Genomic DNA, 27,250 nt, shown 5'->3' with positions numbered 1-27,250 from the left:
GGCTGTGATGTTCATCAAGATCAATGTCCATATGTTTTATTAACAGTTCATTCTATTGTGCATTTACCATGCAACTGTTGTTCCCCAAAATGCCATTTTATTTTAATTTTGTGTTTTGTAGATGACTGTGGTGGCTCATCATACCAACTTAATAAATGTAACAAAACATGTTTGGAATTGTATTTAATTGCCTTACCTTATATTGTTTATTCATCAGTTATATTCTTACAATGTGTATGTTAAGTAAAGTGAGACGGTACATAAAATTGGATCAACCAGTTGAGCACTATCCTATTAAATTCTCTCATACCTCAAACAGAACGTAAAGGTTAATAGAATTACCTTTGACACCTTCATGAATTAGAAGCTTTATCTGCAGGGATGAGAACAGAACACGTTTTATCATAATTGCAAATATTTACATATTATTTTTATGTAGTTATGTGATCACATGTCTGTCTCCATCTCAGCAAAGTTACAGAAACACCTTTAAACATTACCAACTAAGTTTGTCCTCCAATGTCCAACATATGGACAACAAAATGACAGCTTGACTGGAAATGATGCACAATAAAAATGTTGTGTGTGCACATTTACCTTAATGTTGCATTCTTTCTTTCACTCATTGCATGTTGCATAATGTCATCTCAGGCTCTCTGGTACCGTCCAGCTGTTACAACCCTGTATGAATTTCTTTTTGGGAATATTTTGAAGAAAATGGGCAGTTGATGGGCCCAATTTACTTGATTATGGAAATACTATGGAAGTCAATGTGGACCAGCAACTGTTTGGTTACCAAAATTCTTCAAAATATCTTCTTTTGTGTTCAACAGAAGAAATTCGCATAACTCGACGGTGAGTAAATGATGACAGAATGTTCATTTTTGGGTGAACTATCCCTTTTAAGTGCTTACAGTTGAAGAAACACCCATAAATTCCCTAACTCATTTATAATCGTCATTTATTATCAAACTCCTGGTAAGCACCACTTCTCATTTCTTCCTGGTCTTCCTCATGTATCTCAACATGACTGTGATTTATAGTGTGCTACATGTTGAGTTTAAAGTTTAACTTGCACAAAACACATTTCACAAGAAGAGCTAATCATTCCAGTATGGTAGCAGAGTTCAGTTCAGTGATTCTCGATAAGAGAGTATGACTCCAAATCTCAGATTTACAGACCTGATAATCTTTACATTTTTATGTTTATCAAACTCCTAGGAACTAAATAGATATTGATTATACCTACAATCATCGTTTTTTTGTTTTTCCTCTTCTGGCTGTCTGCGTATTCAGTAGGCTAACTGTTCAACCTGTGCTGAATTCTGAATAAAATGTGACTAATAAACTGTGGCTAATCGACTCCTTTAATACCATCCATTTCAAATCACCAGGTTTAGCTTAAAGGCGCAGTGAGGTGCCTTGAAAGTTTGAAACAGCATTATTTAATATGTTGACGTAATTTCCACTGAAACAGGAAGAGAGCAGGACAGCTCCTCCCCTTTTTTAAAATAGCCAATAGCGTTTAGTTTATATCATAGCTCGGCCAGAGCCGTTAAGTTAGTTAACCATATCTCTAACCGTTTCTCCTCATAATCCCCTCAATATCGCTTTAAAATACACCATTGCAGAATTCAAATGGGTCCGATATGTTTTCGGGTAAGCGACTCGCGCATATGATGCGCTCTGTGCTATCATGTCTCTGGACCGGAGCATGTGTGTGTGCTGTGGCTGTTCACGTGACACTAACGTTAAACCAGACTTCATTCACCCCAATGGAAAGCATATTTACACTGCCTGAATCCCCTATATAGTGCACTAAGTGTCATTCACCATAGATAATAGTTATGTGTGAACAAGTGACCGATTTTAGCAGCAGCTTTAGAACCTATGTATAATGTAGGAGGCGGGACGCTTTACATTCTAGAGCGCTTTTGATTGGACAGAAAATCTGATGAGATGCTGAAGTGCAGAGTGATATCATCAAAATCTTCTAAATGTGAATTTTGTCATTGTTTTGGAGCAAACTATCTGATAGATAACAGTAAGGCTAACATATTCATACTAAAAGCTACAAAACTTCCATTTTGATTTCATGGGGACTTTAAGTGTCCTCATGAATAATTCAGTACCGGAAGTACAGGAATGAGAGGTGTCTATGAATAATAAGTAGCACCGCCCCCTTATGTTTATTGATTGGGTTTATTTGACAGCCGTGAGCTTCAGTCACACTATGGCGTCTCATCAAATCAGGATGGGCTTTTTCTACCGCCTCCTGTACTGGAATTTATCACTCGCCAGTGGCTTTTCTACATCTGGATTTATGTGCTGAAAGACGTCAAATGTAGGCGAAATGAAGGACGAGAAAAGCACAGCGCGGTCGCTCCTCCAGAGTGCCGACACGGAGCGGAGAAATGCAGCTGATGTGGAGGATGGCCGGGCGGGCAGAGGAGCAGCGCTGAACCCGGTGCTGCATGACCGAGCCACCGCACCGACAGCCCGAGCAGGAACAGGAATACGCGTTTTAAAGGTACCAGCTCCAGCTCTATGTAGGTCGCAAAATTATTGCTGTTTGGCAGCAGGGCCAAAGTACGCGTGAATCCGTGAACGGCATCAGCAATTATCTCTATAACACTTTCACACGCCGACGTGTCTCAAAACCTAGCGAGCTCCCTGCCTAGACAGCATATTTGAATTGGGCATCATAGGCGCGTTATCTGTGTCCTGAGAGCCTATGATGCCCAGTGTGGCTGGCTATCTAGGCGGTTCACTGGGTTTTGTGGGACAGCCTGTGATGATATATGTTCTGGATTAGGAATGCCATGTCGATGTAAAGAGATTGTTATCACTTGATGTTTTATTGGCTGTATCAGAATAGTTTCTAACGCCTGTAACCTGTTAGGAGGCGTACACACACACACACACACACACACACACACACACACACACACACACACACACACACACTCACACTCACAGAGGGCGCTTTTTGTAATTGCTACTATCTCGGTCTATATACACCTGCGTCAGTTGGAATATTTTGGTCTGTTTTTCAGCAAATCGCGCCCTGACCATTGCGTTGACAAGTGTCAACTGAAAAGTAGTCTAGTTCTACTTAACCTAAACGTGTTTTGAGTATGGCAAGCTGTTTTATCTTCTATTTCTTAAAACTATATCTGACAAAACTCTGACTAATTCAGTCAGTTACAGTGAAGATGTTGTAGATTCAAACCGGTGACCAGGGACCTTTCATCAGCCTACTGCCCTTTTGAGAGAGAAGTGTGCTATAAATGTATTGAATGTGTACTTAAAAAATGAACTGTTATTGCAAATAATATTAATGAAATAAAAGTGTAATAGAGTACACTTTCATGACTATATTTTTTTAACACAATTAAGTACCGTACACTTAATAAAAGTGTAGCCTATGCAAAGTGTTGTCTCATAAATGACGGAAATTTCCAATAGCGAAAAGTGATTAAATTTTTTTTTAAATTAATTGCAGGTTCCAGTTTCCTTGTATTTTAATAGTAGGCCTAATTTAGTTATTTATAGACCAACGCTACTTTTGCGTCATCGAAGGGTAACGCCCCTTTTTGGGGGAAGACAAACGGATTCCCCTGAGAACAGAACTCGCTCTAATAAGTTTCTTGACAGCAAAAATGGTACAAATATACACACTCTTTGCCGGCCGAGGACCGTGAGTGGTATTTAAAGAAGCTACTGGATATGGGGATACAGAGGTGTCCCTTTGAAATGGTCGAAAACTGGATTAATGATCCCACGCAGTGGCCAAATATGAACTATTCAGAGTTTCAGACATCTACCACTGTCTCGTGGAATCACCAAATAACGTTAGCCTATTTTTTTTGTCATTAACACACTCACAGTATGACAAACTAGACGATGTCTAGAGGAGTCGGTGGTTTACTTGGATCATATTTTACTTGATTTAAGCTATTGACATAGTTTTGTTGTCGACTAGCAGTAGCTAACGTTGTTACTAGTTAACGTCTGGGGTTAGAAAGACGAAGCTGCTAGCAGCAGTTTAGTTGGTATGATAACGAAATTAAAGCCAGTAACTAGCAAGTACACTACTTCATGTTAAACACAGATAGTTTGGGGGATTGAATTACGTTAGTGACAAGCAGAAACCAGCCAAGTCCACTTTAGTCCTAGCCTGCCACTATTTCAACAGTAAAATCAGTTAACAGCCAAGGTAGCGTGCCTAGTGAGAGCTAATCACGTAACTTTAACGTTAGCTGCTAGCAGCTTCGTCTTTTTAACTAGTATAGCTAACGTTAGTCGATAACAAAACTATGTCAATAACTTAAAATAAATCAAGTGAAATATGATCCAAGTAAGTTAAACCACCGACTCCTTTTGACATGGCCTTATCGTCTAGTTTGTCATACTGTGAGTGTGTTAATGACAAAAAAATAGGCTACTTACTCTTTAAATACCGCTCACGGTCCTCGACCGGCAAAGAGAGTGTGTATGTTTGTGCCATTTTTGCTTTTTAAGAAACTTTGCAGATCTAGAGCGAGTTCTGTTCTCAGGGGAATCCGTTTGTTTTCCCCAAAAAAGGGGCGTTACCCTTCGATGACGCAAAAGTAGCGTTGGTCTATGTACTTGTTTAATTGATATTAGGGATGCTCACAATTAACTGGTTAACCATTAACCGACAGTAAGACATGTAATATTATCATATCAGTTAAGTCGTTTAAAAAGTAATTTAAATAATTTTTAAAGTGATTTTTTTCAAGATATTTTAAAACGTTTGCTGCATGGTTAAAGAATAGCTACATGTAAAATTGGGTTGTATTGAGGAAAAAAAGCAATTCATGTAAGCTAATAGGCAGGCCCAGTTGCATTTTATTGTTACAGTCAGAAAAAGGCTAATGCGAAATGTTTACAAACACTATCAGCTATGTTAGTTTCCCTCACTCAACAACAAATCCTTTAAATTTAACATTATTCAGAATCAGTACAGAACAAGAATGAAAAATGTTGCTACATCAAGCCAAAACTAATTCATTTAAAGCCAAACTGAAACAGAAATGGACATATGGCTCACAGCTTACTCTCTCTGCAGCATTTTTCCATATTCGCAATGTAGGCTGTTTGGATGCTTAACTCTTATGTATTATGTATTGTAGGCTACTTCACTCGCATTCCAGTATCGACGTAAAACACCATCCTTCACATACACAAAAATGCATTTCGGGTGATTTCAATGCAATCAAGTGTTGTCCTCGCGATCGGATTAGAAAAGGTTTAATCCTCACTTTACAATCTGAATGAAATTTGAATCGGATTCGGTCAATTCATTCTGATTGACGTGGTTACAAAAAATTAGACTTTTTTTTATTTATTCTGACTAGTCTGTGTTACTCCGATTACAATCATCCATTCTAATTTAATTTCATTCTAATTTAACATAATCTTGCCGGTTAACAAGCGTCAGTCAAATCAGGAAATTATTATATTTTAATAACATAAGTTTAAGTTTTATTGTTTAATAGAATAAAATAGAATAGAATAAAACATTTTAAACAATGTAGGAGAAAATAATCCCAGTGTGATTGTTAAAATGAAAAAAAAAAAAAAACTGATCGCCTGAAAACTTAAAAAAAAAAAAAAAAAAAAAAAAAGTACTAAAACATAAAATAGACTAGTGTTGTCACGGTACCAAAATTTCAGTATTCGGTACCGATACCTGTGAAAATCCACGGTTCTCGGTACCAAAGCTAATTTTGATTACATTTGCATAGGCCTATATTAAAGTGTATATCCATTTGTTAGATAACATTAGATAAAATGACCTAACAATAGTTATATACACTGAAGCAATTATTCTCCTTGGGGTAATTTAAAAATGTAGCCTACTAATACATTTTTTAAATCAAAAGTTTAATCTGTTCATGAACAATCAAGTGTTTATTAAATAACATTCACAAACATACATTAATGTTGTAAAAATATATTGTTCACTCAATGTGTTGATGTTAGATAAGGCATTAAGTAATGTTAATGAATGGTATCTTATTGTAGTGTTACCAACTAAACAGGAGATAAAACGTGTTTTGTTTGACTTGACTGTCCTTTTATTTAATCCAAAACTGCGTTCATATTTAAAAGGTCTTTTAAACTATACAACCGCTCACGATACCACTTTAGGAGCCGTTTACATATCGTGTTTTATGCGCGTGCAAATTCGTTATTCAAATGTAGGCGCGCGGCTTATAATAGAAGCATCTCAACAGGTCATGTGACAAAAACCAGCGGCCTTTCCGTAACAACATGAACATGGAAAGCTCGGCCGAACAGCTGATCATAGCTCTACAGGGCGGCTTTTTATTTCTCATCTCAATGAATATAGTTCTAGTAGTAAAGCTAATGCAAGGGCTAGAAATCAATGAATTCTTTGATACTTCCTTGTCATCATGGAGAGCGCAGTTTGCACCGCTTTATCCTTTCCACAAGCGCGTGCTTTCCCGTTGCGTCTGCCGTTGCTATGCAACCATGAACAGAGGCGCACGGCGCGCCTGGAAAACTAATTTGCACGCGCAAAAAACGCGCTGTGTGAACGGCTCTTTCCTCCTTTCTTGTCAACAAATGGATTCAGAGCCACCGCATTAGCAGCGCCGCCGGTCGCCATGTCTCGGTGTGTTTATGAAGAGGACGCAACTGTGCACCGCTCGGACAGCGCGTCAAGAACCGGATTAATCCGATACTTCGGTACTACCGGTACTTAAGAAAAGCTGGTACCGTAACCATTTAATTTTTTTAGTACCGAAATGGTACCGAAGTACCGGGTCTTTTGACAACACTAAAATAGACAGTTATTTTAATTAAACAAATATTAAAACAGCTTGCCATATCTTGAATTCTGTTCCATTGCACATTAATCTTTTCATGAACTTAAGAACGTCTGCTGTGTCTCTGTGTTTGACGTGATAATAATGCCACGACACACCTCACATAATACACCTACAGGAAATATGCCTGGCATTATATTTTGGCATTGTAATAGATAATCAGAAGAAAATAAGATGTAATTTGCTTCTTCCTCCTCCAACTGCATAAGCGTTTACATTGCTGAGTTTACTATACCACTGCATTCTTATAGTCATGCTATCTTATCTAGTTTCTATTATCTATTTGAAAAATACATTTTCATTATTCACAACATTGGGATCCAATAAGATGTTCTTATTTGTTATTATTAATAAATGTCAAATGTCATGTGATATACATAATAATATGATTATGATGCATAAGTACAGTGAACCTAACTTTACAGATGAGTGCATTTGATTTGAAATATGATTGATGGTGAGTCCGCTATGACCTGATGATCTTTAGATTAGATCAAAGATTTGTATGCTCACTATTATTACTGCATTACTTAAATGAGTAATCAGCATATACATAGAAGACTTTATGCAAGAGAAATTCTGAGTCTGATCAGAAATTTGAGGTGATTTAGCAATGATATTTAGTTGATGGAATGGATAGTATTCCAAAAAAAAAAATTCAAAAGGGTAAACAAAAATACACAAAAGAAGCATAAATTATAGAAATATGTCATAACAGCTTCCAATTTGGTAGAGCATGTGAAAAGTTAGTAATGAGTAATGATGAATTATTATTATCATAATAATTACACATAAATCAATAAAAATAAACAAACAAAAATATTATTATTCATAATATTATTCAGAAATCAACACAAATTTTAATAAACATAACATCATTTCTTATTATTATTATTTTGTACTATTATCATTATTATTTAACCGTTGTTCCAAACCTGTATGACTTTCTTTCTTCTGTGGATCACAAAATAATAATAAAAAAAAAAAAATGTGTTTGTCCTTACAATAAAAGGTTCGGTCTCTGGTGTTGTTTTGCACACCCTGTGCTGCTGAAGTTATTGGTCACTTAAATGAAGCAGGGCAGAGCATCATCAGAAAATGAGTTGACCAGGCTGACTAATGGTGTGGCGTCTCCGAAATAATCTCGACTCGCACATCTCTCCAGGGCGTTTGTGCCCAGGGTAAATATTTGGGCTGCCGTAGTTCCCTACAACTGAAAACAAAACCTGATGTCTCTCAGTCAGGCTCTGTGTTACAGGGTGGAGTCCCGACAGCCACCGACTTGTGGTTACCAAGGGATGGTTTCCTATGACTGATTTGTGCTCTAAAACACTTTATTTGGCCTTATTTCTAGAAGGGCATAATTTCACAGACACAAGCAGCATCTAATCAAGAGTCTCTTCCACAGCGTAACATGAAGAGGAATGGCAGTCGAGGCTGCGTGACCCGGAAGACGCGGTTTGGCTCTCGCGAGCGGGACTGGCTGAAGGGCGACGCTCATCGAGGGTGTGTGTGCCTCTACGGGGCCTCGGAGCCTCAGCCTCCACCATCGGGCCCTCAGACCTCCACCACCCCTCACCCAGACCTGAAGCTGGTGCTGTGCTCCACCAACACCACCGCTGAAGAGCTGTGCGCTCAGAGAGACGTACAGGGTCTCTACTTGCAGCTGCACGGGGACTTAATCAGGTAACACACACAGTCATTTTCTGGCTAGACGTGGTCTCATCTCGATAATGATCCTTATCAGACTCACGCTGTGGAACAGTCGGGCCAGACACAGAGTTCAGGGGGTTTATCTGAAATGACAATGTGAATATCACATGCTCATTGTTTACAAATTGTAGGATTAGTCATTTATCTGCACCTCTTGATATTATAAATGTTAATGATCCTCCAAAATAACGTCGTTATGAACGTGTTTGTCTTATCTCAGGGTTCAACATTAAGGATAATGGAAGGATGAGAGAGCTGGTGTCTTAAAGGAACACTCCACTTTTTTTGGAAATAGGTTCATTTTCCAACTCCCCTAGAGTTAAACAGTTTTACCGTTTTCCAATCCATTCAGCCGATCTCCGGGTCTGGCGGTAGCACTTTTAGCATAGCTTAGCATAGATCATTAAATCTGATTAGACCGTTAGCAACTCTCTCAAAAAAAATACCAAAGAGTTTAGATATTTTTCTTATTTAAACCTTGACTCTTCTGTAGTTACATCGTGTATTAAGACCGACAGAAAATGAAAAGTTCTCGGCCGACATGACTAGGACCTATACTCTCATTTCTGCGTAATAATCAAGGAACTGTGCTGCCGTACCAGCAGGCGCAATGATATTACGCGCGTAATTTCCAGTCATGTCGGAAGTTACCGAGCTGGGGACTATTTTCAGGTGCTGCATAATATCATTGCGCCTGCTGCACCCATGGTACGACAGCACAGTTCCTTGCTTATTACGCAGATTCTATGCTAAGCTATGCTAAAAGTGCTACCGCCAGACCCGGAGATCGGCTGAATGGATTCGAAAACGGTAAAACTCAACTGTTTAACTCTAGGGGAGTTGGAAAATTAGCCTTTTTCCAAAAAAGTGGAGTGTTCCTTTAAAGGGATAGCTCACTCAAAAATAAAAACTGTGTTGTGGAACTTAAAAGAAGATATTTTGAAGATCGTTGCCGTTGGTAACCAGACAGTTTCTGGTCTCCATTTTCTTCCATAGTATTTTTTTTTTTCATACTATCAACGGGGACTAGTCTCAGCCTCAGACATCATGCTCATGGACCGTTGGCTGGATGTCTGATGCACTTAACTGGAAACACTTCATGATTTTCGAGATCGTCATCTGATTGGTTGAATTCTACAGGATGTCCGGGAGACGTGTGTGTTGCGTTTTTTAACGGTCCACCTGAAAACAAAGATGCCTGGCGTGGTGCCAAACCCCCTCATGGAAAAAGAAGGCTGTCGTGTTTACAACTGTGACAATGAGCTCTTATCAGGATCAACTAAATGCTGGATTTACAGAAGTATGTAAAGTTTGCGGCATACTCTTTAAAATACTTTCAAGAGTTTTACATACCGGTCTGTTATTGTAGAGTGACATCGACGTTACATTTTCACAGCTCTAAACATACGCAGAACAAAACAAACTGTGATTGGTTGCTTTACATGTCAGTCAGATGGCCTCTGGGTGGTCCTTGGCCAATGAAACCGCCAGACCTTCTGCTGTCAGTCTGAAGGTCTGGCTTTGTGAGATGAATGGGGACCAGCAACTCTCTGGTTGCATTCTTCAAAATATATTTTGTGTTCAACAGAAGAAAGTAATTTATACTGGTTTAGAACGACTTGAGTGTGAATAAATGATGATAGAATTTTTATTTTTGGGTGAACTATCCCACGAAGGCCCGTTCACACCAAGACGATAACTAACTCACAATATTGTTCTGTTTATTCACTTTTAATGCTCGAACTCTTTAATGTCCTAATTGAACTAAGGCCTAATCATGGCTTAATATAAACCCTGTCTACCAGGCCGAAATGTAATATAAATTTAAACTATAATACTATTCATTTAAATGAAATCAACAATTAAGTGTCCACAAACATTTCAATCGTACTTTAGTACTGTATATTCTTTAAAAGTATACCCTTCATAAGTGAATGATCTTTTTAAAAGAATGCTAAATTGTACTTCTCAACTTCCACAAGGTTATGTCTTTATTGTTCATAAATATTTGTGTTTGTACCATGCATCGCAGATTTAAACATTTGGTTTCCTGTGACTGTTGTTAATAGATCTGACTGATTAACACAGGTGAGGTTTGTGGAAAAAAGACTTTAGAACATGGAAATTATAATTAAAAATTGTAAACATGACCATATGCCATCGTTAAGTGTGAGTGAGAATTAATAGCTGTCATGGGGTGACATCATAGCTGCATTTCAGATTGAAATCTTTTTTTTTTTTCAGTGAAAATATCAACAAGGCAACTGATGCGATAAAAGGTCATGACATATTGACAGGAAGAGGAAGATCTGTGACATTTGATGTTCAGTGTCTGCTTTTAAAGGATGTGCTCTGTCACTTTTTAAAAACGGATTATTTTTTACATTGATTCACAAGAGACATAAATAGAAAGTACAGCATGATGTTTTACTTTCTATTTATGTCTTGCTGATGGTTTATTTTTGAAGCCTGACTCATATCTGTGTTTATGGAAGAGTAACAGTATAAATATTAGGGATGCACTGAAATAAAAATTCTGAGTCTAAACCAAAACCGAAAATTCAGAATGTGCTTGGCCGAAAACGAAACCCAAAAGAAATACGGTAATCAATTAATAATTAATTAATTAAACTTATTTAGAGTTGTACAAACATTTAAGTTGCACATAAGGCAGATTTTATATCAACATAATTGTTTGTCTCACATAGCCAGATCTATAGTCTAAAATATACTTTATAATCAAATTATCATAAGAGTGTAATGTTAATAACCTCGTCTGTCGACAAGATGCCGGTGAATAGTAGTGCTGGTGCAAACATATCCACATCGCTACGATCCGATGCTTTCTTAACTTCTGCTTTCTTACTGCTTTTTTTTTTTTTTTTGTTATTGAGAGGAAAGCAAGCAGCACATATTTACATATTCATCTAAACGTTGCTCTCAGTAGCGTGGATGGCGTTAGGATGTTCGTTAATAGTGTGTCGCTGCAAAGGTATTTGCAACTTCTTTTTACTTCTAAGCGAAAAATAACTTTACCATGAGTATATCAGGTCATTGAATCACGTACAATCTCTTTAGTATGTTACGTGTGCGCGAGCACGAGCGGTACGTTTCTGGCTGCAGTTCACTTAATGGCCACCGGTGTCACTAAAAACAAGGGTTTCTAAATTCTACATAGCCCCTTTAATTTAATGAATTATGATTGTAACCAAAAACACGCTTGTTTTGTAGTTCCGATAGTTTTACTGCACTGTTAGTCTTGTAGTTTTTTACCTTTAGCAGCTAATAATTCAGTCGTATCGCACATTCACAGAATATAACTAACTTCCACATTGAAACATGAGGTGGAAATACTAGTGTACTCCTGAACGTTTTAAATGTGGCTCTTTTACACAGATTTTCTTTTTTTATATATCATGCCCTCAAGAATATAAACAATCTTCTCAAAACCAATAGCTATTAGCAAGTCATGTTTTCCCGTTCCCAGAGATTTTTAAAGGGACTGTTCACCCAAAAATGAAAATTCTCGACATCATTTACTTTTTTGGGCACAATACGAGTGAAGATATTGAAGAATTTTGGTAACCAAACAGGTTTGGTGCCCACTGACTTCCCTTATGGACAAAACAACAGAGACATTTTTCAAAATATCTTCTATGTTCCACATCCACAGAACAAAGAACGTCATACAGGGTTGAAATTAGTAACTGATGACAGAGTTTTCATTTTAGTGTAAACTATCCCTAATGAACTAGGGATTTCTGAGTTTTGAAAACTCCCTAAAGGTCACTAAGAATGATAACCAGAATGATATCTGTGCTCGATCTCTTAATGCAGAATGGATTCTGATTTGGCTGTCAATGTTTTTATCGTTCATCAGCTGGAAAAAAGTTCTGAAAGTGATTTCAACCATATTGTTTTTTTCTGTGCCATTATCGTTATAGTTGTGTATTCTGCTTCTTTTAAATTGGAAACGTTTTTTAGAAATATGTCTTTATCGTTATCATTATTGCCATCGCCCTTGATGTGAATGATGAATACGAAAAAACGCAAGGACCTTTAACCCTAAATTATGAACATTAGCAATTGCGGCTTTGCAAGATAACAGCAAACCAAATGAATATACATGCGTTTGCAACACTCCCCGCGCTCTTGCGACAGGTTTGTGCTTTCCTCAGAGTGTGTGTCGTCTGTAGTGGTTTTTAAGGTGTGCCTGACAAAGAGAGAGAAGCAAGTCATGCTTTCCCCTCTCTCTGCCCTCCTGGGACTGACTGGGCTGCGGCTGAGATGACTGAAATCACATTATTTCGCAGGAAGCAGTCCAGCCCTGAGCCGAGGTAAAGCCAGGCAGCTAAGCTGAATTAGCTGTGAGGAGGCTGCACATTAGGGCAGCTCACAGGGACATCTGCTAATGTGTGTGTGTGTGTGTGCTTTCTACTCAGGTCTGCTATTTATTTCACTTCAGGTAAGCAGCAAGAAAGCATTAAATCTCTAAAGTGTCCTTGTCAGCCTCTAAAAGCAAAGAGCAAGGGCTTCAGCGTGAAGGTGCGGGGCCTCAGACGGACCCCCGCTCGGCTTTAACACGAGGACATCTGATAGGTCTGTAGGCAAGCATGTGGGTCAGAGCAGCTGCATTCTGGTAGTGCCAGGCCATGGGTCACGGGTTTGCAGTGTCCGCTGGTTTATCTGCTTCGGAGCAACGAGGAGCCGTTAACTGGATTAGAACGGTGGGATGAGATGACGATTTAATCAGGGAGAGAAAGGTGGCGGCGCTGCGCGATTGGACGATTATGGGGCTTGGACAGTGAATTACTGTTATTAGAAACCTCATTAAAAATGGGTTTTTGTGGCTTTTAGGTCATCTACATGCAATTCTACTCCTATTATTTCTTTTAAAATCACACTTTCTCTTCCAGGAAAATTGATAAAAAAATATTGAAGACTTATTGGTTGTGTACAAAACATTATTGGCTTGGACTGCAAATTCATGATGATATTTTCAATGTATTTTTTTTTTCATGAAAATTCCTGATAAAATTCATAATTTTTTTTTTTTTTAAGTTCCAGTTTCACTGTACTTGTTTGTAGGGTTGTGCAATTTGTAATGTAAGTTAATGTATTAACTAAGGGGGTGTTTACACGACACAATTTTCAACCAAACACTGAAAACTTTTTATGTGTTTTGGTCGTTTATTTACACGACAACGCCGTTCCAGGGGCCTGAAAACGCAAACTTTTGAAAGTGGGTTTCGAAGTGTACGTTTTTGAAAAAGATACAGTTATCATCTCAATGTAAACTACAAAAATGCTAATTTGTGTAAACGTGACGTCATGCGCATGCGTATTACGTGTTGAGTCTGTATATGCGTAGTTTCTTTACAAAGTGACATCGCCATCTACTGGCCTGGCAGCAGAATGCAGAATTTTTAGTCGTTTTCTCTGATCCAACGTTGTCGCCTACACAAGAAACTTTTCAAAAACGCAAAAGAAAAACTTCAATTTTCAGTACGGCCGTTGTCGTGTAAACATACCCTAATGTTAAATAATGAGCCCTTATTGTCAAGTGAAACCATTTTATTTAACAGGATTAGAGCGTTGGAATGAGATGACGATTTAATCAGGGAGAGAAAGGCGGCGGCGCTGCGAAAGGTGGACGAATATGAGGCCAGACAGTTTTAATAAAAAGCAGGATGCCGTCACATCACGAACAGATCATCGAGTCAGATCAGCAGACTGATTATTTGCTTTGTTTAAAGGGAATATTGTCAGACGCCATGAGCTTGGTGTTCTTTCACTTCAGCGCTTTAATGAATGTTGAGATATTGAGCTGGACGGGACGTGATCCCTCTGGATTGGGATATATTATCTGTCTGCCGGGCTGGGAAAACACCCAGCTCTGAGGGAGAGTCACTGCTGGAGGATGTTAGGATAGAGTCTGATCTTAAATCGAAACACCTGTGTGTTATCACGCTTGTTAAGAGCTAGGATACTTGCACTGGGTCGTGTGTTGGCCCACATGGAATTTGCCCACTTTTTTTTTTCTTTTTTCTCATTAGCGGCGATGTTCAATACTTGCATACTATTAGTGAATATTGTGCCATAAACATTATATACCGCCTGTGAAACCTTTTACATATAATGTGTACCATATTTGGAAACCTCAGCAAAGATGGGGTTTTGTGGCTTTAAAGGGATAGTTACCCCAAAAATGTTATTCTGTCAGGAATTACTCACACTCATGCCTTTCCTAACCCGTAAGACTTTCGTTCATCTTCAGAACACGTATCAAGATCTTTCTGATGAAATCTGAGATCTTTCTGTCCCTCCATTGACAGCTACACAACTACCACTTTGATGCTTCAAGAGATCGTAAAACTAATCAATGTGAATTGAGTGGTTTAAACCAAATTTTGAAATAGACTCGATCACTTTTACATGATGAACAGATTTTATTTAGTCTTTTATTCACATATAAGAGCTTTCTTTTCACTTGTGATCAATTTAATGCGTCCTTGTGAATAAAAGTATTAATATTCTTAAGTTTATTTGAGTACAGTGCTATGCATAAGTTTAGACACCCATGCTAAAGTTGACTAAAAAGAGGAATAAAAAATCATCTTTTGGAAATTGAACTTAATGCCTTAATTTAAAAAAATAGGAAAAATCCAACCTTTACGAACACCAATTTTCTTTGTGAATGAATAATGTATCGTAAATAAATAAATGTTCTTCCTTAAAATACAGGGTGCATAAGTTTGGACACCCCTATGTTAAATCCCCATAGAGGCAGGCAGATTTTTATTTTTAAAGGCCAGTTACTTCATGGATCCAGGATACTCTGCATCCTGATAAAGTTCCCTTGGCCTTTGGAATTAAAATAGCCCCACCTCATCACACACTCTTCACCGTACCTAGAGATTGGCATGGTTTTATTTCAGTTCGCCTAATAGCTGGTTTGATTTGCATTGAGAGATGATCTTATGAAAAGTACTCCATGCCAATCTCTAGGTATGGTGAAGAGTGTGTGATGATGTGGGGCTATTTTAATTCCAAAGGCCAAGGGAACTTTATCAGGATGCAGAGTATCCTGGATCCATGAAGTAACTGGCCTTTAAAAATAAAAATCTGCCTGCCTCTATGGGGATTTAACATAGGGGTGTCCAAACTTATGCACCCTGTATTTTAAGGAAGAACATTTATTTATTTACGATACATTATTCATTCACAAAGAAAATTGGTGTCCTTGAAGGTTGGATTTTTCCTATTTTTTTAAATTAAGGCATTAAGTTCAATTTCCAAAAGATGATTTTTTATTCCTCTTTTTAGTCAACTTTAGCATGGGTGTCTAAACTTATGCATAGCACTGTATATGTCACTTTATGTTTTCGAACACTGTATTTTAGTTTGTTCTCATGTCTGACTAGCGTCTCCTCCTGTTTGCAGGAGGCTGGACCCCTCCGAGCGTCCTCTTCAGATGGTCTATGAGTACCTGACTGCTATGGGCTATGAAGACCCGCTCCGTGTCCAGCAGGAAGCCGCCAACTCGGACCTCAGCTGCATGATCCGCTTCTACAGTGGTGAGTTGTGGGCCGGTTTCAGCCTGAACGCTGGCACTGCTAGCTCTGTTGACCGGGCCAAAATCCCAGAGCTATGTGAACAGTTTGCTGGCTTTACAGAGCAAACTCTTTAAGTCCACCCGAGCCGTCGTGTTGTTTCGTATCCGCGTGAGAGGGATGCTCGTGTACCGTTTCTGCCTGCGATTCTCAGTGCGAATACTACTGTGACGGCTCAAATCTGTGTTTTCGTATACATCCCTTTTCCCTATTCTCTCTTTGGTTTGACAGCTTTGGAACGAATAATGGGCTGTTTTCTCATGTTAGGCATCAGTGTGTGTCAACATCAGTGTTGAGGGGATTCTAGCTCTTTCTCTACAGTCACACAAAGGATGCCAATTATGCTTTTGTTCCAGTATCCATCATGTACAAACCTCTTTCTGATGATGTGATAGGTTGTTTGAGATTGTAGAGCAAGATTGAAAAAAGCATCAGCAAAATGTGTTTTTCCTCCTAGTTCTTATTAAAAAAAAGTACTGTGTACACAATGCAGTAGCTTTGGTATTAAATCATAACAAACACGCACCATGGCATGTCCAAAACAGTCCAGATATCCATTGTGATACCATAATATATATATATTTTTTGAATGAAAACCTGAGTAACAACTGAATACAAATACAAGACTGTTGAAATTTACATCTATATATATACCTCTATTATTTTTCTCTATAATTACACACACACACACACCATAATTACACGCATTTATGTCAATGTATATCAATAGTATTACTAAATATTGAAGCACCTCTTGATGGAAATAAATGTTATGTTATTTCCATCAAAGGTGCATACACTTTTGGTCAAGATCTTGTATTGACAATGCAAGAGTCCAGCACTCTGTAATATTTCCTCCAGGACATCCCAAAGACTTTCAATGAATTGAAGGTCTGGAGGGGCCAATTCATGTGTGAAAATTATTCTTTATGCTCCCTCCCAGCCATTTTTTTCACAATTTGAGCCTGATGAATCTTGACATTGTCATCCTGGACTGGAGTATGGCCATGATGTGTCTTAACACATTTAATATGCTAGAAACATAATAATCACTACATCGTAGACTCTTATGCATTTGCCTATTTAAATCCAAACGGCAACTTTGTTTTTTTTGGCTGGGCAGTGTAAATGTGTGTATGTATGTATGTGTTTGTGTATATATATGACAAGAGGAGCAAAGACCGACACAATAGGTGTGGGGTCAAGCCTCGGATAGGCTTTTATTTAAAGTCCCCCTGTGGTGAAAATCAAATTGTTTATATGTCTATGTGGTGTTTTTAATATGCTTTAAGACAAAACGTGTACAAATGCTCAAGTCAAAACAATTGCTGAATATTTTCTTCTTAAAACGGCAGTGAACCTCAAAAACGTGGTTTGAAATCGCTGGTGTTTCTGACGACACAAACTACCTTGTAACCACAAGTGGATCTTTGAGCTGGTGTGAGTGAGTGGAGGCAGGGCTCATTTCCATATTAATCGAACCGTGTATACTAAATGAGGCAAGGGTGTAGAGTTACATTCAAGCTATTTTAAGGCATGTCGAATTTTAGGATAGGAATAGGAAAAAACTTTTACATATATATAATTTTGGTGATCAAAGATGAGTTTTAAGGGATACAACTATTGACTACAGGGTGACTTTAACAAAAATAAAATATAATGTCCAAAAAGGGAATGAAGTGTCCAAATAGACGGGGGATCTGTTGTCTTTGTCGTGCCGGGGTATCGTGAAGGCATGGCATGGATCAGAGCAGGAAGAGCAGCAATAACCCCCCTTAGGGTAAACCGAACAGAATAACATAAATGTATTGCAGATATCATTAATTAAATATTTTAATGTACACCATATTTCGAGAATTTAGTCTGATTCAAAGAGAAATCAAAATGCCAAATCCTGACCGGATGAGAGGAGGAGGCGGAGCTGGGGAGGGAGGAGGGTAATTCGCTCCTGAGACATGCGATAGCTGCTGGCAATACTGAAGGAGCTTATATATGGATGCTCTGTGATAGGTGTCATATTCCTATAGGTAGACGAGGATCAGCTGAGAGTCATCTGATGCGAGCTTGACTAACGGGACCTGCCAGAACTGACGCTACGCTTGATATTTAACAGCGGCCGTGAGGAGGCTCCATTAGATTCAGATCCTGGTTGTTACCGCTCCCCTCCTCTCGCTCACACCCACTCCTTACCTTCATATATACAGTAAATAAGCTTTACAAAAATTGAAATGAAAATTCCTTGCATATGGAATGTGTCCTCCATAATGTCCTTCCTGAGTGTATTTAAGCAGAGGCTGTTAGACGCAGACTCTCCCTGGGCCCGAGTAACCCACGGCTCCCCTTGGTCCGGGGCAGTGAGTAAATGCCCATCTGTCAGGGCCGCAGGGGAACGGAGACATACCATTTCTCATCCTCAGGTCCTGTCAGGGCCGTAGTGGTGAGGTACAGTCCTGCACGTCCGCCTGATATATAGCCACGGAGACTGAACGGATGACCCGCATCCTCCTCATTTGTACACTGTGACTCCGGGGACAGGTGAGACTAGCGTAATAGAGTTCTGCGTGTTCACCGTCCTAAACCCTCCAAACAACCTTCCCTACATCTCAGAGGTGAGGAAGACGATCGATATCGTATAGTTTTATAATAGTACTTTATCACAATGTTGCATTGATCTACTGATGCCAACTATTGATTTTTACTTGTGTTTATTTTACATGGCAAGGCTTTACAGTTTCATGGGTATAACAAATTGCACTGCGTTTGAAATAGGGCAGATGGTGCAATGGATGGTTTTTGTTCTCATGTGAGAATAAATGAAAATCTATTTGTGATAATGACCATGTTAGCACACCTGCAGGTGCTGAATGTTTCACTCACATTGTGTCTCATTCAGTAATAGTATTCTTATTATTTAATAAAAAATATTTAGAGCTCTATAATTCACAGACCCTATTATTGTTACCCATGATCAGGCCCAGATGGATTTTATGGATGTGTTTTATGCGCTGATTAGGTTGGAAATCTGGTGCAGCTTAGAACATTGTAAAATGTGTTAAATAAATACAGCTAAGAGTATTCCAGTGTTATTGATAGCTAAAGAATTATGAAATTAACTCAAATATTTGATAAACAAACATGCGAAGGTCAGGTTATGACAGGCGCTGGTTATTCGATCTCAACATGGCGGCCTCAATGATATAACAAATAGAATATACAGCATTTTTATGAAAATTTTAATTTCATGGATATGATATTGTTTATGTTTAATTGAATGTGCATTTGTAGTGTCCTTCAAATCTTAAAAGTAAATAAATAAATAAAACTACTTGAAGATAATATAATATTATTAAAATGAAAGGCTACCTACTGTAGGTGTACTTCGAGTAGACTTTCATGACTGTTTCTTAACTGTTTATTTTATATACTTTTAATATATTTTAAATGTACTAAATTTTATCTTTATCATTCCAAATGTGTAGTCACAAATATATTGGAATACATAACATAAATATCTCAAAGAAAATGGAAGTAATTATGAAATTACATATAAAGTTGAGTTAAGTCCTACTTAAGTGGATTAAAATCTCTTTAAAGTTCAGTTAATTGCAAATATAATTTTAAACTGCACCAATATATCGGCCAATAATCGGCCAACGATTGTTTAAAAACAGCCGATGATCAAGGCCGATGTATCCTGTCAATCAAGCGGGGGTTGATAAACGTGTCAGACTGCAACTCATACTGTGTGTGAAAGAATTCTCTCTTGTGTTGAATTAATACAATATACTATATATTTCTACACTGAAGCAGGCAGTGTGATGAATATGATTTACATGTTATGTAGCAGAAAAAATAGTGAGTAGACGATCACAGATGTAGAGCAGAGTGAATTTGAGGTGTCAGTGATGAAATTGCCTTTATCTTTGTGAGGTGTATCATTGTGTAATTGTTCGCAGCAGACGGTTCAAGGTACAGCAAGGTTGCTAAAAATCAGAAAGCTCCTTGCAATAAAAATATCAACACGGTATTAATGTATCGTGATCAATTGAGAGAGTGATTCTTTTAAAAAGAAATAATGATGTTTTATTCCGTATGAATGCATATTTTGAGGATGAGTGAGCATGTCCGTATCCCTGAATTACTGTCATATTGAACTACTCTGCAATGAAAGAGTGATACAATACTAATTATTGGAGAGAAATTATACACTCTAATAGTAGTGTCAGCTCTTAGTTGTAAACCGTTCCAGTCCTCCTGATCATGTCAAATCATATCTGTGATGTTGTAAAATGCTTTAATGCCATACATTTTACAGTGGTGCCTCAGTATCTCGGGAATATCTCATTTCAGCAAAGGTGTTTGTTGGCCAGTTGGAGGAAATCGCAGTTGAGTGGCAGCTGGACTTTTGGACTCGGTTTAAGAAGCTCTTCAAATGCTTAGATAAATCAAGGAAGAGAGAAAGAGAGAGATTACTGTCCTCACAGTGAGTTCAGGCTGGTGGCTTAGATGCTGGCTAGATTTGGCCACTCGTTTTGTGGTAAAAACTCCTGACCTGAATAAAGGCCCGTTCACAAGACAATAACTAACAATAAAGATATAGGCCTGGTTTCACAGACAGGGCTTAGATTAAGCCAGGATAAGGCCCTAGTTAAATTTAAGTTGTTGTTTTTTTAACCTGCCTTAGGAAAAAAAGCGTTATTGGTGTGCATCCTGAGACAAACCAGTGGCACTGACATATTTTAACTAAGTAATTGCATGTAGCTTCAGTTAAAACATCTTAACATGCATTTTAGTCTGAGACTAGACTTAAGCCTTGTCTGTGAAACTGTAAAAGAATAGCAGAGTCCACGCCACAACTATAATAATAATAATAATAATGGCACAGAGAAACGATATTGTTGGAATCACTTTCAGAATACTTATTTATTTTTTTTCAGCTGATGAACGATAAAAACATTGACAATAGTGGTGTCAACAATAATCGATTCGGCGATGCATCGCAATGCGGGATATGCTCGATTCAGCATCGATGCGGCAAAGTGCCATAATCGATTATGTCACTGTTTATTTTCTGGCCTTGAGTTGGACAATAAAGTTACTTTCGTGGGCATAACAACAACAACAATCAAGACGGCTGAGGCGGAGGGAGATGACCGCGATAGACGGGTAATTAAAAACGCACCCAAAGCTTGGAAAAGCGGACATCTGGGCACATTTCGGATTCTACGAAGTTAATGGGGAAACTAAACAAGACGAGGCTGAACACAGGAGCGCAGCTTCGCGGCTGAGACACGAATAGACTATTAACATAAAGCTTTTACTCTTAAACACAAAAGGCACGTCCATTTGAATAAAAAAATAATATTTATTAAACAAACCAGATCAAGAGCAAAAACGAAATAAAGTGCATAACTGAAAAGTAAAGCATAGGCTCAAAACAGTGGCACAGCGCACTGCGCATTGGGCTCCAATAATTATTTTCCGTCTTCTAAAAAAAAAAATGCTGCCGATGTCTTTGTTGACATGGTAGAGGAGGACTGACTATGAATTAAACGGTCTCTCAATTAAATAAATAATATTCAGCAAACCTTCTAGTAGCCGTCTCTCTTCTCCGGTGGGTTGGGATAATCCAAAAGAAGTGAAAACAAGGGGGGTGTTCTGAAGACACACTGTTACCTGTGAAACAGGGGTGCTCTGAAAACACCCCCATTTGCAATTAGTGCTTTCCACCTGATGAAATGAACGCGCAAAACGAATAAAATGAACGCGGGAAAACTGATGAAATGAACGCGCAAAACGAATGAAATGAACGCGGCAAAACGAATGAAATGAACGCGGCAAAACTGATGAAATGAACGCGCAAAACGAATGAAACGAACGCGGCAAAACGAATGAAATGAACGCGCAAAACGAATGAAACGAACGCGGCAAAACGAATGAAATGAACGCGGCAAAACTGATGAAATGAACGCGCCAAAAAATGACCAATCAGAATTTTGGTCAAGCCAGAACGTATCGACCAACAATCGACTGGGAGATTACAGCCCTAGAAAGCAGTGATTTATGTTTTCTTTTTCAGGGTTTGAAAATCAATACCCTGTACCATTCAATTTTATTTTGTTTAATGACATTTATGTCAAAGATACAGGAGAGTGATAATACACACATAGCAGCCAATAAAATCTGTTGTTCAATATATGACTGCTTGTATTGCCTCATGACTGATGAAAAAATTGCCTTGTTGTGTGCAGTAGAATTTTGATGCATCGCAATGCATCGTAGAATCGAATTGAATCGAATCGTTACCTGGTGAATCGTAATCGAATCGAATTGTGAGGGCAGTGCCAATGCACACCCCTAATTGACAACCAATCAGAATCGATCCTGCTTCAAAGAGCTCGAGCATTTAAACCGACTGACGACAGAACGTCCGTGCGCGCCTAAACAGAGCGTTTGTGTGGATGGCACATCATTATTATTAGCCACCAATTCGCCAAAACTTAAAATAGTTATGAATTGCGCGAAAGTGTTGTAATTTTGAATTTTTGATTTGAATCGATCTTCATGATCTTTTAGTCTATTCTGTTTTCAGTTGATGTGCAAATCTTCTTTTAAGAACTGTTCAATGAAAGGTTCTTTGGGGAACCAAAATGGTTCTTCTATGCGATGGCATCTCTTTGAAAAAAGAACCTTTGAAACCATTTTTCTGAATTAATCAATTTTGTATCAAATCATATCAAGATTGAAATCAAATTGAGAGCTTGTGAATCAAAGTAGAATCAAATTGTGAAATCTGTACCAGCCCGATACTTGCATCTGCACTTCTTCTTTTTTATTATCTCACTGTGACTGGACGGCCACGTTGCTGAACACCAAAGAGGCGTCACTAGCCTGCAAATTAAGTCACATGTTAACGCTCAGGGTTTCTGATATCAGAAAGTTGATAAGTTGTTACTACAGCTTGGTTTTCAGTAGATTTTTAGTTTTTTACTGTATAGAGGGAGTTTTGAGTTCTTTCATTGACATCAAAGGCAAAGATTAATTAGAACACAAAGATTTTTTTCACCACATGGCCTCTTTAAATGTTGTATTCTTGTGCACAGATGTTCTTAAACTTCTCCTGAAGAGCTTATTTATAGAGTGTTTGATTACAGATAGTTTTTTTTTCTTCTGAAAACACATTAGTCAGTTTCCTCAGTCCTCTCCCTCTTTAAAAAAAATCCTGCTGTGGTCATGGAACAATCTGAGGGAGTGAACATCGCTAAATGCTGACTCAAGAGACACTGCAAGGCGAAAACAGACCGAGTGCTGGGCTGGTCCTGCATGCTTGGGTGTTTCGTTGTAGTCCTTACTACTCCTTTTTTTTAGAGCTGCACGATTCTGGATAAATTGAGAATCACAATTTGTTCGTTAAAAATAGAGATCATGATTCTAAATAGACAACTAAACTAAGTAACATGTAATTTACTAGAGGTTCTGACTAAATTAATTGCTACAGTCTACATTTTTTTTGTTTTGTTTTTTTATTGAATTAATGAATGAATGATTCAATGACTCACTCAAAGACTGCACTTGTTTGATTACTGGATGAATCAGCATTTTTGAATGAATCTCTTGAATGAATGATTCGATGATTAATAAATTGAAGTCACTTGTCGCCACCTACAGGTGTAACGATGTAATTGATATACGATCTTCATTTGATGCGTCAAGTTACTTTCAATTGCTATCATAGACATCAATGTTTATATCTGAACTATAAACTTTTATCCCTGTACTTCTGAAACGCATAAATAATACTGTGTGTTTGAAAAGACTGCGAAGCTGATTCATTCCTATTAGTCTACATAACTGCTAATATAGTACTTACTTATACTACATAGTGACATAATACTTATGTCAGTGACAGCAAAAATGCAAATTTGAATGTTCGCTGTGATCATACTTTTAAAAAGTTTTATAGCCATAGCCGAATCATTGACATCTAGGAATAAGATTGTGTGGGTGTTTGAATGAGATCTCGATCTTTTAACGGTTAATCGTGCAGCTCTACTTCTTCTGCACCAAATTTCCTCTTGATATGGGATCTGCTGGATGTTGCTGTGGCTTTACAAAAATAAATCATCTGTGCTGCTGGATTTAGCCACTAATAAGGTATCGATCTGCGAGGAGCCTTAACTTTTCAGGAGTAATGTTCAGGAAGTAGACGGAGAATCGTGGGCTGAGACCAGCTGAGACCTGTCTAGAGCGCATGCAGACGTATTCAAACCATGTTTTGCTCATTTTTAAAATCCTGACATGTATATAAAAAAAGTCCTGTCTCCGTTCATATTTACATGACGTACTGTATGTTAAAAAACCTATTATGATAGGCCTACTTTTTGGCTTTTTTTGTCAGTGTGCGTTGTTGAATCTGTGGTCTGGTGAATGAATTGAGACAAATCAGAGAGGGCATATAATCCATTTGGCAACAAATGTGTAGCTTGTTAATGTATTTGTTCTGTCTTCGTTATTGAGATCAGTCTTTTGTGGGGAACTAATACATTCATTCGAATGCAGTTGCAGGAAATAGGAAGTAACACTAACTGCTATGTGTATTTTTAACATATGACATTATGTGCTATGTCTATTTGTCATGTTTCAGCTGCATGCTTGACATAATGCTACTCATGTGGCAGATTTGTTTTTATTTCAATGAAATTAATGTACTATTTTTAGTTCAATAATGTTTTTTATTTAATATTTTGCATTTTAGAGGATTTTTTAGTACTAAATTATATTTATGGAATAGTTATGATCCATTTATTACCGGTTAATCACTTTTTTAACATAGACCTGAAAATGAAATTTACAACTTAAACGGTCATAAATCTTGAATGCTTTGGATCACAGATTTAAGTTTGGTCTATTTTAAAGAAGCCAGTTGGAAGATTATGCTAAAGTGAAACTGAAAAAGTTAGTTTATAATGAAAAATGCGTAAAATAATTGTTTAAAATTTTATATGAAATAGCCTATATATTTTCCAAAACATGTTTTACTCTTAAACTGCGGTAAAATCAAAGTCTAAACAAGTTGTTCCAAATTTGAGGTTATCACAAAAAATTCACTTCTTTGGGCGCAGTACCACACATTTCCACTAGATGAAAATAGTTTCCAATGCAGTCATGTTTTATCGCAAACGGTACAAGTGTGACTTTTTTTCATATGAAGTAAAAACTTCTAAAAAAACGAAACGTACATTTTTCGGTCAAAAACAACACCAGACTAAGAGGGTTAAACAGGGTCAGTATTCATTTTCTTCTTACATAAAGACTCCTGATGAAAATGCCACTAACAGATTTCTCAGTCAAAGTCCATTACTTTTGTTATATGTTTGTTATTAGCGAGGCTTCATGCTGCTCTTAGCTGAGCCCTAAGTAAACCTGTATTTCCGCCCCTACTGGTCCCCCCCGCGAGCAGGCTTAATCTATGCTATGTTATATCGTTTAAACAAGCGGACCTATTCATCTTTGGTCTATACGGGGGATGTTATTTCTGAACTCTGCAGGAGTCAGATCATTTCGAGACTTTGTTCTTTGATGGAGGCCAAACTCTTTGAAGCCAGTCCACGCTGAACCTCATTGAAGAAATAAAATGTTTTTGTCCAAATTTTGTAAAGAGAATGTGATTTTAAAGGTTAATTTGCTTCTTTAAAGACGCATAAAGCACTAAAGCACATTTTTTTGAGGTGGATGCATCTTGTTGTACATAATGGAAGTCAATAGTAGCACACAGTTTTCATTTTAAGGTGCATGTGATTTATATTGTATTTTTATTTTGTGTTAAGACTATATTTTATGAGTTTGAAATCAAGTTAATGTGATGTATTCACTCTAGATTTCAACACATACTGTATGTCAGCAGGAACTCTTCGTAATATTCATGAGACAGGTGCTTTTCCAGACAATCAGAAGTATTGGTTTGGGAATAATAATGTTCATGGTTTGAAAGTAGCTGTTGCATTTGTCTCCTGGAGTCATGCTTGCATTCTAATGATTCTAGTGTCACATCCCGTCTACAGAGATGCCTTTATCCGGTTGATTTTTGAAGGCAGCATAGATGTATACTTCACTGCTTTTGATATCCCACAATCCTGTGCGTTCAATCCCGTAACCGCTGAGCTAAAAAATAAAAATGGCGTCTGAAAGTTGCGATTAACTGTCAGTTTATTTGTAAATGTATGTTAAAGGACAAGTTCGGTATTTTACACTTAAAGCCCTGGTTTCAGATCGTTTCTGATGAAATAGAACGGTTAAGATTGAAAGTTGGACACATGCTGCTGTCCCGAGAATTTTCGGTTTCTGTGGTAGCACCCCCCCACCTCCACAATGGCTGCATGGGTGCACTGGAACAATCCTTCCTAAAACGCATTAAACTTTCGTTTACAAAGACGTGAAACTCACCGAGTGGTCAGGGGTGTTCACTGATATGCTCACACAAAAATCGCTGCAAAAGATGCTTTCCAACAGGTTTTATCGTAGTTCTTGTCCAACTCCATTGACTTGTATTGGATGTGCTGTGGGGTACGGCATTACTGTGGGGTACGGCATTACTGTGGGGTACGGCATTACAAAAACTACGATAAAACCCGTTGGAAAGCATCTTTTGCAGAGATTCTTGTGTGTGTGAGCATATCAGTGAACACCCTCTTCCATTCTTCAGCTACAACTACAGTGTTTGAGGGGCAAAGTAGACGTCGTTCTTATGCAGCCAATGAAGACCATAGGCTGGCATTATGCAAATTTGTTACATTGTTACGTAGGTTAGTAATAAGAAATGAGACGATTCGTTTCACAATCGATTCTTTCTTTTAGGAGACAATAACCTTATTTGACATGCTCTTTGAAACTTTGCACAAACAGCTGTATTACACACTGCATGACAGGTAATATTTAAAAAAAGCATTTAAAACAAATTATGTTTATTTAGTACTATAACCGAACCTGTTTAATTTATGTATTACTGACAAATATGCATCACATTAATGGTAGAACAGTGTAATT

General features: G+C 37.9%; 1 protein-coding gene across 1 annotated transcript in view; it reads left to right on the top strand.

Annotated features, from left to right (window-relative positions):
- The first annotated feature begins 2,198 nt into the window (after positions 1-2,198).
- Positions 2,199-27,250, top strand: part of phlpp2 (PH domain and leucine rich repeat protein phosphatase 2) — a 66,943-nt gene continuing 41,891 nt past the window's right edge. Inside the window, exons 1-3 of the mRNA XM_079588955.1 lie at positions 2,199-2,530; positions 8,290-8,567; positions 16,038-16,171. Of these exons, the coding sequence (XP_079445081.1) occupies positions 2,354-2,530; positions 8,290-8,567; positions 16,038-16,171 (589 nt within the window). The 5' untranslated portion in view covers positions 2,199-2,353. The remainder of the gene's footprint in view (positions 2,531-8,289; positions 8,568-16,037; positions 16,172-27,250) is intronic.

Source organism: Phoxinus phoxinus, assembly GCF_949152265.1.
Source record: "Phoxinus phoxinus genome assembly, chromosome: 2".
NCBI lineage: Eukaryota > Metazoa > Chordata > Actinopteri > Cypriniformes > Leuciscidae > Phoxinus > Phoxinus phoxinus.
This window is presented reverse-complemented; position numbering and strand designations above follow the sequence as displayed.